The sequence below is a fragment of the Cariama cristata genome, unplaced genomic scaffold, assembly GCF_000690535.1.
Source record: "Cariama cristata isolate BGI_N322 unplaced genomic scaffold, ASM69053v1 scaffold37164, whole genome shotgun sequence".
In the NCBI taxonomy this organism is placed as follows: domain Eukaryota; kingdom Metazoa; phylum Chordata; class Aves; order Cariamiformes; family Cariamidae; genus Cariama; species Cariama cristata.
The window spans coordinates 44,969-59,156 of NW_009613007.1; the positions used below are offsets into that span (position 1 = coordinate 44,969).

General features: G+C 35.8%; 1 protein-coding gene across 1 annotated transcript in view; it reads right to left on the bottom strand.

Annotated features, from left to right (window-relative positions):
* IQCK (IQ motif containing K) overlaps positions 1 to 13,385 on the bottom strand; it is a gene marked incomplete at its 5' end in the record, with an annotated part of 25,415 nt that extends 12,030 nt beyond the window's left edge. Inside the window, 5 exon segments of the mRNA XM_009698850.1 lie at positions 3,213 to 3,290; positions 3,408 to 3,460; positions 9,498 to 9,595; positions 11,450 to 11,588; positions 13,330 to 13,385. Coding sequence (XP_009697152.1) covers positions 3,213 to 3,290; positions 3,408 to 3,460; positions 9,498 to 9,595; positions 11,450 to 11,588; positions 13,330 to 13,385 — 424 coding nt within the window.
* Between the last annotated feature and the right edge of the window lie 803 nt (positions 13,386 to 14,188).

Sequence of the window (14,188 nt, forward strand, 5' to 3'; positions counted from 1 at the left end):
CCTGTCCCTGATTCAGTACATACAGCTTGGTTACTTACGATTGAGCTTCACTGCTATTCAACCAGAAACACCACTGGAAAATGCTGACAAAAGGCAACTGTATTGCTTGTTAGCATGTTTACAGGAGTACAAAACATTCAAGGCTCTAATTCTATTTACTTTAGTTGGCTGTATCAGCAGTCTTGAATGTAGGAACAGGGACATCACTAACTATCTCAGCAAGTTTCCAAAAACTTTTGTTAGTTTCTTGTTAAAACTCCAGTTTCCTGCCCTCTGAAAGGTACAGCTGTCCTTTAAGACAACAGAAATGTTTTGTGTTCTCTTGGATGTGAAATGTAGATTACCAGTCAGTATTGAGGCTGGTCTTTCTACTGCTTTTGAAATCTGCTTCAGAAATCAAAGATTCCCAAGGGACATAATATTTTGTCAGTGCTACTGGTAACATACAGAACCCAGTGGAAGACAAGGTAACTACACTGAGGCTTTTATTTACTGATGTCATAGCAATTACTATAAATACTAAAGCTGGAAACAAATTCAAATTTTACAAGCTCATTCACCTACAGTAACCAGCTTTTGAAGGTACAATGTTTGCATTTAAAATTCTGGAAACCAATGCAGCATTTAGGTCTCCTTATAAAGGAAAAGTAGGCTGCAAGATCTCATTTAGAAACACATCATACAGAGAGTGAGGCTTGTAATACTGTGGCTTTGACTATTCTTAAAAAAAAATTGAGCTTCAAAGAAAAAACTGGAGGCACTGGAGGAGAGCCAGAAAAGTCATACTCAAGTATGGAATACATTAAAAAAAGCTGGATCTCTGATAGAACAAAAATTTATCCCTCTGGGTTTTTGTTTTGTTTTTTAAAGCAAGAAGACCACTTTGTACTGATAAACCCTATTTTAACACAGTATAGAAATGTATTCCTATTTAACAGACCTTTCAGAACGCTTTCCAAATTTAGACGAGTAACTGAAAAAGCAACACAAGAGTTTATCCCTTAAATTTGCAGCAACAATTTTTTACTTCTTTTTCTTTATTATACCATCTAAACAGTTGGGATAAGGAAGTTTCCCATCAAAATCTGACTAGCACTTTTTAGCATACTGTCTCTTATATAATCATAAATCCTGTTAAAAAATGAAAACTCCTTTACAAATAAAAATGGAAATGACAATAAAAAGTATAGAATCAATTACATTTTAAATGTGATATCTGGAAGCATATAATAATAAAAACTATTTATGACATATCCAGAAGGACATAATAATACACTCTCTCATTTTTATTCTTATTGCAATCTTTCACTTTGCTCTAATAATGCTTACTTCATAAAAAATATTTGTTAAGAAATCTGTAATTTTAAGATAATTTTTAATAATAATTTTAATCATTATTATGTTTAAAGGCCTACTTGTTTAGAGGATTTAAAATCAAGTGTGTATCAATTTAAGTAGGGCTTTGACACTTGAGTGTCCTTGTGGAGCTGTCACTACATTATTTAGGAGCCCAAGTACTAACAGAAGCTATGAGTCATTCAGGCTGTGATTCCATAGTGTATTTCTCTTGGCAAAGCTGACTTAAGCAGTTCCTGCCACCACCTCTATATCTTACCAGCTCATTTGTTCTCTTCACCTTTCCCTGAGCCCTTCATTTTAATCCTTTGTTTGTGCCAATACAAAGGTTTGTCAGGCTCCCAGGTGATCCAGATTGGAGAAATTATCTATATTTCAAATAGCTATACAAACTCTTCTCTCGCATTTTGGCTGAGAGATTTCTAACTTGGAGGAGGTTCCTGATCAGAATAACCAAGTACTATACCAAACAGAGTGATATTAGGTTGCCTACAAGCAGGCTGGGATGAAGAACAGGAGAGTGCAGGGAACCATTTAGGTCAGCTTTACTTCCAAGAAAAACATTTGTAAAACAGTGATCTTAGATATTTCTCCCAGGTACAAATATCCATCCTCACAATTAGTGGTATCAAAACTGCCTTACTAACTGATGGCTCTTCAGCAGGCTGAAGAATGAGGATGACCACCTCACTGCAGTTCATAATCAGTTTCCAAACTACAAAATTCATTGCCTTAAACAGGAATCTTGTTAACAAGACCTAGCGATCTCCAGAAGGAAACTGTTAAAGTATCCCACCAGTGGTAGGTTTGAACAACAGCGGCTGGGCAGTATGATGCAGTAGCAGGTACCTAAAGCTATCAGAGTTGAGATGAAATGGGTCACTCTCTGAAGATGTCCACCTCTTACTGCAGAAACTTCCTACACAATTTTGACCACATGACTACCTCTAAGACGGTCAAAGTTAACTGTTCATGTCACAATCACCAGCATGTCTCCAAAGACCTGTGAATGTCAAGAAATGTTCCTCTTCCTGGATCAGTGACTCAAGGGTTCTAAGTTTCACATGATGAGTTCAAGAAAGCTCAATTTCCACTTACATAGCGTAATGAAGTAAACATATCAACAAAGATATTAATCTCTAAGTTTTCACCAGCCACCAACCTAGCCCCCAATTAAGTTTTCAAATTGAGAATTTTCTTTAAAACCTGAGCTCTATAATTTTCTTCTTCTCTCACTGTGGACTATCACTTTACTTTTCTTCTTTTCTCATACAACAGCTACATTGTAAAACAAACTGCAGCCTCAAGGACAGTACCATTTCTTTCAAAACTACTGTGTAGCTTGGTTCTACGGGAATGACGGGGAATATATGATTGAGGCTGCCCAAAACAAGTGTCCTTTTCTCAGATGCAAAGTCATGAATGTCTGCAGAAATGCATTCTGATGCCAAGGATTATTACAGGTATTTTTAAAACAGCTGCCTACAGTTAGAGGAAGAATTTCTAGACTGTATATCCTCAAAGATATCCATAGTAGGGAACAGCATTGAAAACACTGCTTTACTCCTTAGAACAAAGATATTCATAATACTACCAGACTATTCAAATGCTCTGCACTCTACAATGAAAATGTTTAAGAATTCTAAACTAATTTTTCTGTGAACAATTCTTGTACAAAATACCTTGTAACTAATACACTACCAAGTTAGAAAGCATCACATAGTTCTTTGTTGCATGCAGTAAACAGCATTTAGAGGGCAAAGTTGTAACAAATTGAAGCTCTATGACTTTTTTGGAATAGCAGGGGAAAAAGAATAAAAGGAGAAAAGGTTACTCTGAGTACTGCAATAACTTACTGGTCCTTTAGCCAGTCGTTAACAAAAGGAATGGAAAAGAATTCTGTGAATGACTCATCTTTCCTCTTTGGGTTCTTGCTGATAACAAAAAAAAGAAAACAACTCATATTAATTTAAACTTCAGCTATTCTATTTGCAAATTAATGCCTTTGAATCATTGAGCATAATTAATAGTAAAAGTCAAGATTAACTTACTTGTATAACCACTCAGTTAGGAAATCACAGGCAATAAATTTGGTCCTTTTTGTCTAAAGATAGAAGATAGTTTCAAATTATTTATTATCTTTGGATTGGTCATATGTTTTTTCTACTGAAGAGGAACAGAAGTTAAATTGCTTTTATTAAATAAAATATACAGTACATTACTCTGTCTACTTTAATATTGCTACTGCCAATGGTCAGTGGCTCAGCCAAAATTTTAGAGATTTTGTGGAATGCTTTCAAGTCAAGTCAAATATGAGTGAGAAAATTTTACATAAACTATCTTGATATTTGCTGCAGTATAGCTATAACAAATATCTCTGAACGATGTTCTTTCTAAGTGGCAATCTCATGACAAAGAAATTAACAGAACTCATCTATGAAAATATGTTGTAAATTATTTGCCATTTTGTTCAAAGTTCTATTATAATACTTAAAATACTCCATTACTTCCAAGGCACAGAAGGACCATTGATGGAATATTGTTTCCTCCTGCATGGAACCAGCTTGAAGGCATTGGGCATACCCAGAAACACACACACAGCAGGGTATTGTATGGCTGCTCAGACAAAACTGTCTGCTGGGTAGTCCAGAAAGGCAGAAACGAGGCATATGTATATGCACAACCACAAATAGCATGGACATTACAGAGAATCAGGTAAAAAGTTAAAAACCTGGAGCTTCAGAGCAAACAGTTGTGCCCTTTGCTCCTAGTTCCAAGACTTCTTCACCACCAAAGAGAATTTTGCAAAATGCCTTGCAGTGGGTTATGCGCAGTGACTCATGCAGCCAGTACCTGTTTAGCTGGACATCACTGCACGCTGTAAAAGATGTTTTGAGTTCAAAATTCAAAGGATGAATTTTGATCAATACAGAATTGATTAGGGCCTTCCTTTTCTTAGAGCTTTCCTCTCCGCCTTCCATCTTTGCAGATTGAATGTACAAATGAGTACAGGTGCTTATTCTACTTATTACAAACCAAAGTAACTATGATGTGGAGAATATAATGTAGACCTCTCATCAGAACAACAGAAGAGCTTGACTAGTCTTCTGAACCCCTCTTACATGAGATGTCTTATGGATGTACACAGCCATAGACGGAACGCTAAAAGACATCAAGTCCCTGCAGAACAGAAATACTGAGTGCGTTATCACAACAGCAGCCATTTAACTAGGAGAAGCCCAGCTCCCATCCAAAAGGTAATACTTACCCTATCAAATGGGAGATTCAACTTCAGTTATTACTTTTTAGGAAAACAATTCACACTGGTCAAACACATTTGTGAAACTGCTAAACGTTATGAAGGAGGTTGGAGTCTTGATTAAAATGTAAGAAATTGAGGTACTACTACCACTTGCTAAGAAAAATACAATAGATATGTAAATGGAAATTTAATGCATGGCGGATGACTTTATATACTATCCTCATCATTAATGTGAATATGATGCAAAAAAGACTGGGAGATGTAAACTGAGAGGCAGAAAAAAAGTGCTCTACATGGCATAATTCTTTCAAAGTTTGAGACATTAGCCCATGGCATAATTTGGGGGTCAGTGTATTACTTCAGCCACAGCTGAAGTGGAAGAGGAACATTATGGGAGGGCAGTGAAGAACAGAGGGTAGTCGTGTAGCCAGGGAATGACAAATGTGAAGTTTAGAGCTAGACTGCATGGCATTCCTAGATGATACCCAGGAAAGCTTTTACTTTTCTAAGTGAATCTTATCTTCAGTAGACATACAGTCTGACTCCCACAGAAAATAAAGCGCACTTCTGTAAAAAAAAAAAAGGCAGAAGAACAGAAAAAAAAGAACATTGCAAAACAATTACCAGTCCTGAACCCCATGTGCTTTTATGATCTGTTTCATGACAACAAAAGCTTTGGGGGTCATGTAGCGCTCCATGAGAGTGCTTGGCTGTGAAGAAACACATCTCCTTAAGGAATTTTCACACTTATGCTAATACCAGATACTGTTCTGAGAGGCCAAACACCTAAGCTTTAAGAGACCAACAGCTTCACTGGAGAGCATTCTATGGGTCACTTTAGATGTTAAATGGACAAATTTTGACTTGAACAGAATCTGAAAACAAACAGCAAGAGTCTGATCGTCTTTGTACAGCTATTCTCAATCACAGTCTGAAACTGGGTCCCATTACTTAACGAATTGTTTTAGAGAATAAATTCTATACTTTGACAACAAAATTCAATTTAATCTAGCAGTTGTAATTTAATCTAAGTAAATTGCTTCTGCCTTGCAATGGGAAAGAGCAATCACAACAGTTTTGTCAAAACAGTTGTCACCAAAGCAATCAAATTAATCTTGCTTTATCCTTGTTAGATCCAGTGAAATTATCAGGGAGGAATTTGGTCAAGCTGAATATTTTTTATTTTGTTATTTTTTTGCCAGGAAAAAGTTCACTTTGCTAATGAATTAAATCATTACTTGCACAGCAGTCAACATTTGTAGAAGGGAAAAAATGACATAAATTGACCTGCCTTTGACACATTCCTTCTATGCTACATGAATCAGGATAAACACAGGAAATATCTGCACAATGCGCATTGTTAACCTGCAGATGTGTTTATAAACTATTTATACTCAGAATTCATTTTCGATTTTTCAGTTTAAATATGATGTGCTTGGTAATAACCATACAAAAATAGTGGTGATCAGGAGATGGCAAAGTCATTAGGAAACCTTCTTCCATTCACTTTTCCTGATCTACCTTACTTTTAAATATACGATATTCCATTACAGAGTCTGATACAGCATCCTCTTTCTGTGACCATTAACCAGAAACAAAAATCAGAGTTATGCTAATAAAAACATTTAAACATTGTTCAGTTTTAAAGCTGAAAAACGATTGCATTAGTCAGTTCTCAGGAGAGAAAAGATTTAAGAAAATAGTCTTTCCCCTGGAGATGTTTGACAGCAGATAGGATAAAGCACAGGAGAACTTATGGTAGGGGACAAAAAAATCAGCAAGGGAATACACTGGGCAACCTAATAGGTTTCTTTCATCTCTAATTTAAAAACGAAGCTTCTGCAGACTGTTCTCATATTTATGTCAGTTTGAAGTCTGCAAATATATCTAGCAGCTGGTGGTTTTTCTAGGTTTTTGCTTTTCAGATTTTTCATACACACTACGTAATGCAAAAAGAGCCTATTTTAATTGAAATGTTTAAGTTGCAATGTTTCTGTATCACCTTCCAAATAAGATCTTGCAGATTTCTTTCCTACACAAATGACTACTTTCAGCATAGCCATCTCTCTTTCCTGACTTTCCCATGTGATTCTACAATTCTCTCTTTCCAGACATGGATGCGTCTTTTCTGATCTCTTCCTCGAATTCCTCTGTTGGTCCCATGATCTGATCTCCCTTACCTCAATTTCAATTCCTAAACAACTCTCCTACTAATTTTTCATTCTCTTCTCATTTGTCTTCATTCCCCTTCAAAACATGAAAACCTTTAATTCCTCTGATCAAAAACCCACTCCTCATTCTCCCTCGCAATTCTCTCCCTCTCCTCCCAGGCTCATTCAACGTTGACTGCAGTCAGTTCGATTGTTCCTCCTTTCCTTCCAGTGCTGCTTCCATTTATCTTGCACTGGTTTATTCTATTGGAGCTGCCCTTTACAGGCTTTAATGACTCATGTCTAGCCAAAATTCAAACCCAGTATTCTGTTCTCATCCTTCATTATTTCAGTTAGCTTAATCACAATTAATCATGTTCCTTCTCCTGTTCTCTCATGAATTCCATGAATCTTTCTATTCTTTGTTCTCCTCCTATTTTTTTTAAGCTATCTTCTGGTGTGTTTAACACAGGAACCTTTCTCCCTGTCCCTAACTTTCTCTGGGTTTGTGAAGGCTCTGATTTTGATCCTAAAAATCAATTCCAGATATTGCACTAACCATTTTAATGCAAATGATAGCATTTTTTCCCTCCGAATCCATATGGAACAACACAGTTCTTATGAAACAAAAGTATAATTAGAAATTATGTATTTAAGTCAGGTAAGGAAACAGAACGTCCAAATACAAGCACCTGGACAATAACGGAAAAGAGCACAAATATTCAGTTATATGGCAAGCATAAAGAGCTATTGTTTTACTAGTTATTGTTCAAAAGCAGGAAGAAATGATGTCACAGTGGAAAATGATCATCTGACATAAGCTTGCTTTCCTACACTTCCTTCCCCAATAGCAGGACATCTCTCTATGTAACAACAAAAATCACTTAGTGTCTTTTCGATAAGATGTGCTCATTTTTATGATGTTTCTATACATTAGAAAATAATTGGTTTTATTAGTTTACTATAAAGCAACACACAGATCCATACAAAATCCATTTTCAGAACAGATACTTTCTAATCTATATACCACTGAAGCTCTGCAAAATTTCTCATATTAAAAATAGATGAAGTAACCTTAGATTTGTCCTGAGTTTGAAACTGAAATATTTCTAAGAATTCTCATATTTTTGTATTAAGTGCTGTTTGATTGCCTTCAGAAGTGTGTAACATCTATCAAGGACTGTATTTTAAGCCAGCTGTAAGGTATGCCTTTTTCCTGTTAAAGGATATGTGCTTCCTTTAAGGAAAAAAAAAAAAGAATCAATGTAAATTTCATTAAAAGTGTTATGAATAATAAATATGTTCAATCTGTTCTTGGCTAGGTAACATAAATGTGATGGCAGGAATGATGTACAGAGATGTTGTGCCATAACAACACGTAAATGAAACACTTTCCTATTCCACCTGTACTAATCACAGATTATAAATACATATACACACATATATATAAATCAATCTGTTTATAGATACACACAAATCTTGTGAATAAACATATAGATTTGGATTTGAAATGCAAGTTTGAGGTGTCCATTCAAGCATGGTAAGCTTTGTGTATTGTTGTCTGTGCCAGGCATGTATAGGCCAGTGGCAAATAGCACACATGTAATTTTTACAAATTGTTCCACAATGTATGCTATCGTACATACACAGGCCTATAACAGGAAATCAATGTCAATAATTGACGAGGAGGTAGATCAAGACCTAAGATCATTAATAACCTACTAGTAACACAAAGTCCTCCTCACTTCGCTATCATTTTAATGTATAACATTTTAACCTATAACCCCAAGAGCACAAACTGTATTCCTCAGATGTGTATCATGTACAAAAAGGGAGATACTTTCACTGTCATTTATATTAATTGCTCTTTATATTATGAAGCTGCAAGTAAGAGGAGGCTCAGCTGCAGGCATAAAAAAATATAGAGAAGTTTTAAATTCGAAAGTGTGTATGACAGGCAGAAAATAGGAAAGAAAGAAAAAAAAAACCCCACTTCCATGGTTGGAGAAAATAGCAGAAATTACGGAAATCCCCACAACTCCCAGTACCTAATCTATTGCTGGAGGTCTGTGAGTCAGGCTATGGTGATACAATGAACTTTATTTTGCACTAGTTGTAATGTTTTTTAAGCACTCCCTATATACAATGAGGAATGTCTCTCTAGATATGTTCACACACCCGTACACTGAAAACAATTTATAAAAATACATGTAGCAAACAATGATTTTTAAAATGTACAATTTTTACAAGCTCATTAATGCTGAATACTCTGCTTTCCAATTCAATGGAATTTACACAGAATGATAAAAAGCTAAAATACAAAATGTACCTCTAATAGGATGCCAGCCCAGCAAAAATAAATGAGCAACAAAGTAAAATTCAAACTCTTTATGTCACCCTCAAATGAGTGATGCGTATTAATCTGAAAAGAAGCCTGTTTCGCTAAAATACAACACTATTTAGGCTAGATACAACTGGATATTTAAGGAGGATTTCTTGTGAGTTAGAGATTGTCATAATGATCAAGTGTGTGCAGTATGCAATTTGTTCTGAATTACTGGAGAAAACAATATTCAAGACCATATCCAAAACAACTGATGATACATTATTTCATATTATTGTTGCTGGTTTTCTTGCAAAAGATCAAATAAAGAAATACAGCCTATGAAATGAAAGGTTGTAACTTCCTGCCAATGACTTGAACTGAAAACTGAAAACTGAAAACTAACCTATTCTAACTTTTCCTTCTTGGCTCGATGCAGAAGTTCAGCCATTCCGGGTAAGAGTACTGGAAATATGTAATACTTTAAGTATCCTCGAGGAGAACCTGAGCAAAACAATACAGCCTTCACTTACAGGTAAGCACTTAGATTTCACAAAAAGACAAACATTAGATATCATAAACTAAGTATCAGTTGTTGTATCAATACCAGCACAGCTTGAACTAAACAGATTCATTCAGTTCAGATACAGCCAGGGATCTGCCTTCACTTCTGTTCAGTCAAGACAACATAAACTTGAGTAAATTTCAAAGTAAAGGTGCATCAATACTGCAAACTACAGTGTGCCTCAGAGATGTCAGACTTAGTTTTAAATAAGTAAACTTAGACACCAGAAGGACTTTAGCCATGGAAATGAAAAGCGATGTGGGCTAATTTACCGTAACAGAAAGGAAAGTAAATTAGCCTGCGCTGAACTCAGTGCTGTTACACCTAGATCACTTTTGGTATCTATACTCATGCCCTTTACAATCTGCAGTAACAGAGTTGGTCATAAAAGTGAATTTCTAGACAGAGGAAAAAACAAAGGTTATATTTCAGTGGTGCTGCGATTTCTTTCTCATAATTACTTCCTAATTGCCAGATCCTTCAGAAATTTGAACATGACTCCAATATATCCAATTTTTCCACCTTGGAAGGGCTGTCTGGGTTGGCATCTCTCTCTTATGTTTGGGTGCACTGCCCTTACTTAAGGTCTACTTACCATACTTCCCAGGTGCTCACGCACATTTGCATCACTGAGTTCCATGCAGAAGAGAGCAGCTGCAGTCAGCATCATGAAAAAACAGCAGTGCTATTGCCCTTGCTCTACATACACCCTAACGGCTACATGTTTGCTCAACTGAGAGACTCAAGCTCTGTTCTTCTTCTCAGCTTTTCCCCACACCTTTATCTTCCCTAATGGGACCCTTCACCATCAACTTAGAAACTGGGTGAAGTGGAGGAGCCTTCTAGCACTGCACATGGAGGAACTCAAACACACTGGGCCCCAGAGGGAACAGGGAGGATAGCTCTGTATGAAGCTGTAAGAGAACTTCCCTCAGAAAAGTGAACAAAACAAAACCTGTTAGGATCCTAGACAAGCAGTGGTGGCTGACTGGCTGAAGTGCTGTCCTTGATTTACAGACAGCCTGCCTGCCATTCAGTAAGTATTCAGGTTTTGGTGTGGTCAGTAAAGATTAAGTCATAGAAGTATTCTCTTTTGGCACCACAGCTGAAACACTGAATTTATTCTCTGCTTTATACCTTTAAGTGGTTCATATACTGCCAGAAAATGATCATGATTGGAAGGGCACTATATATACATACAAAAGCGAAGGGTAACACTGCTTCTGACTAGCAACAGGAATTCTTAATGAGCAAGAATGAATGGAAAAGAAGGAAGGACAAAAAAGAGGGCTAAAATGCATAATAAAAATACATTGCTACTTGGTAAATTTTATAAAGTATAGAAATTTATAAAAATGGAAGGACAAGACTTTAGAGCTGTTTCCATTCTAATTTGTAATCAGCTGGGCAAAGATAATATTTGGAAAGCAGTTTTCAAACTCAATTGTCTATTTAGTCTATTGATCCTAGTTTTGCATTATTAAATTAGAGGAAGAAATGCTTGCCTTTCTCTGATTTAAGTGACTAAACAAAAAGTCACTTATTCAGAAGAGAACAGAACTACCTTAACAGCTAGACAATGCTACTGATTTGTAATCCACCATTTGAGCGTTCTCCCATCGACCAAGTGGCCAAGCTGTCTCCCTGTTTACAGACCAGGCGACTATCATGCAAATTTTACTTAAGAAAAGGTGTTGTAGCTGTTAACACTTTAAATTCAACAAATTACAAACCCTTGCCAAATGCAAGAAAAATAATAACAGCAGTGTTCAAGATAATATACTCCTACTTACATGTTTTTGGATCAGGTGGCTCTGGAAAGGGGGCTGCCTCGGGTATGGGAAGTGACTGTTGGACAACAGTATCAGCTGCAGGTGCTGAATAAAATTGTTCCATATGTAATGGCTGCAATATTCCTGCTTCCAAAGGCACCTGTTCAAGATAAATGTAACCTATACAAATATCCCAACCAGACTGTAAAAAAATATAGAAGCCAATTCAATAGGAAAAATTTTAAGGTCTGTTAAAAATATGGAATTATAATTTCTAATTCAAATATTGAAGTATTTCAGTATTTTCACAGTACTTTAAGAGAAGGAATTACACTTAAAAAAATTCTGCAGTCTCCAGCACAATAAAAACATCCAAATCTAATAGAAGGTATATGACTGCTTTTAAGCGAATATGGTGAGATATCACAATTTTAAAAATATTTTAGCCATTGTGAGAAATAATAATTCTTTGAAAATCAAAATTGGCAATATTTTCTGCATAAGTAATTTTCCATTCAGAAGCTTATATATTTGTTTCTGTATTGTTCAGAAGTCCTGACACTCACCTTTTAAAGAAAAGCAACTTTCCTTCTAAACAAAGCACAAACAGACAAATTCAGAGCAGATGCAAATCCAAATCTTAAGTTTCCCTATATAGAAACAATTATGAATACCACAAAAAAACACAGTCCACAATTTTATGTGTGGTTTTTAGGAGTGCAGGAACTGTTACAGAGAGCCAGAAGAATACTCCTAACCGACACTGACCAACACCTGTTACAGAAAGGCAGATACAGCCTTTTATCCCCAAGAATGCACCATCATTACAGTTCGCTATGAACACGTGTTATGAAAACTATGTCATCTAAACAGTTTCACTTTAAAATTCAGTTGGATTTATGAGCTACTGAAAAGCAGGTGGTGGGATTAGGCCACTACACTTATAATACTCCGCATGTCAGTGACCACAGATAGACTCCTTTTTAACATATGCAAGATTCAAAAAGCGATCCTTTTGGAAACTAAAAAAAAAGTGCAGCAACGTAGAAAGGTATGTTATTTTATTTTGATGCTCAAATATATCAACATATTATGCCCAGACTAATGCCCCAAGCAGAGTTCACTACTCAAATTTAATAACAGCCTGTAATGAAGCCAGTTTCATTTGGGGAAACAGACCAACTGTCAGACAATTTAAACTACAACATCTTAAAATAATTTTAAAATAACAAAGTAACCTAAGTAAGGAATAATAAGATAAAACATCTACAAAAACGCCTAATTTAAGTGAAAGTTAACTCTGTACGTGATGCCCAAAAGAATTAATGTTGCTGCTCCTACAACTGCTGGGAACAAAGGTTTAAAGTGGTTTGGTTTTCTTAAGTTTTTATGTCTGCCAAACAAGTCTTCCTAGACTGAATTTATTTGGTCAAAAATAAGACTTCAAACAACCGTGATCAGGTTTAATTCCACGAATTTCAATGGCCTCATCTAAGTGACCTATCACATACGTGAAATTGGGGCATAACTCCTCTGCTACACTTGCTCCCCTCTCCCGCGTATTTCAGTGCTCAGTCTGCTTGTAACACCACCAAAAGGACATCCTTGCATACTTCAGAGTCCTGCCTCTGATGCAGACAGTCACAGAAAAAAAGATAGTGAGATGTATAAACCAAACACAGCTGGTAATCTAATTTTAGGATACCGCTACCCAAGTTGCTTTAAATAAAAGCAATGATTTAGAATATTACATTTGTTGATTCACAAAAGTTGTTTGCAGAATGTAGTTTTGTTTTCATTTTAGGAATGATTCTACTCTGCAGATACCTAATTTTCCCATTTAGTTATTTAAATCTTTTAAAACCAGCCCTATGTAGATTTTTTATTTGAACTATACTCACAGATCCACGTTTTGATTCAGGAACATCTGGAAATTGAGGCTGTTCTGCTTCATACTCTAGAAGTAAAAAGAAGTGCAACATTTACGCAGAAGACTTTAAAAACATATTCCTTTTTCTCCTAAACAAACATTACTTTCTAAAGGTACATATTCTGGTTTGAAACAACAAAAATCAGTATATGACAAATATTTGTTTAACATGAAATCTAATGTTTTAAAACAAATGAGAACTTTAGAGCCTCTTAGCTTGGCTTTAAGCCACGTTCAAGGTTCTCAGTGATAAAAGAACACTTTATTGGGAAAAAGATTTTTAACCAAAATAATAATTTAAAATACTTTAATGTAAGTATAATGCAGATGCTCGCACAGAATTAACCATTGTTTTTAGTAGTATGTAATAGTACTTTTCAACTTGAATTCCTCTATAAGCAATTAAATCCCCAGGACATTGCTTAAGTATTAGTCTCCACTTCCAAAAAAAAAAATAATAAAAAAGCAAAAGCAGTACATGACCCAGTGAATCTGGCTAAGAAAAACAGAGGAGGAGGACAATGGACCTGATATGAAAAAAACTCACAGATTACACAATACAGAAAATTCTTACAGCCAAACACAGCAGGTTTACCATTCTACCACTATAATTAGGAGATATACTGGCATTGCTACTTCCGTGTGTAGTATAGATGCCTCAGCTGAATCATATTAGAATAAGTAACTTTATTCCTACACTAAAAATGGCCATTTTAACACAAAACATCTAGTTTAAGGCATTGTAAAGTACTAAGCGAGGAGAACTCCATTTGGGTACCACAAAACTATGCTGCTGTTCTCTCAGCTTCCCGATCAGTCTCAAGTGCTCT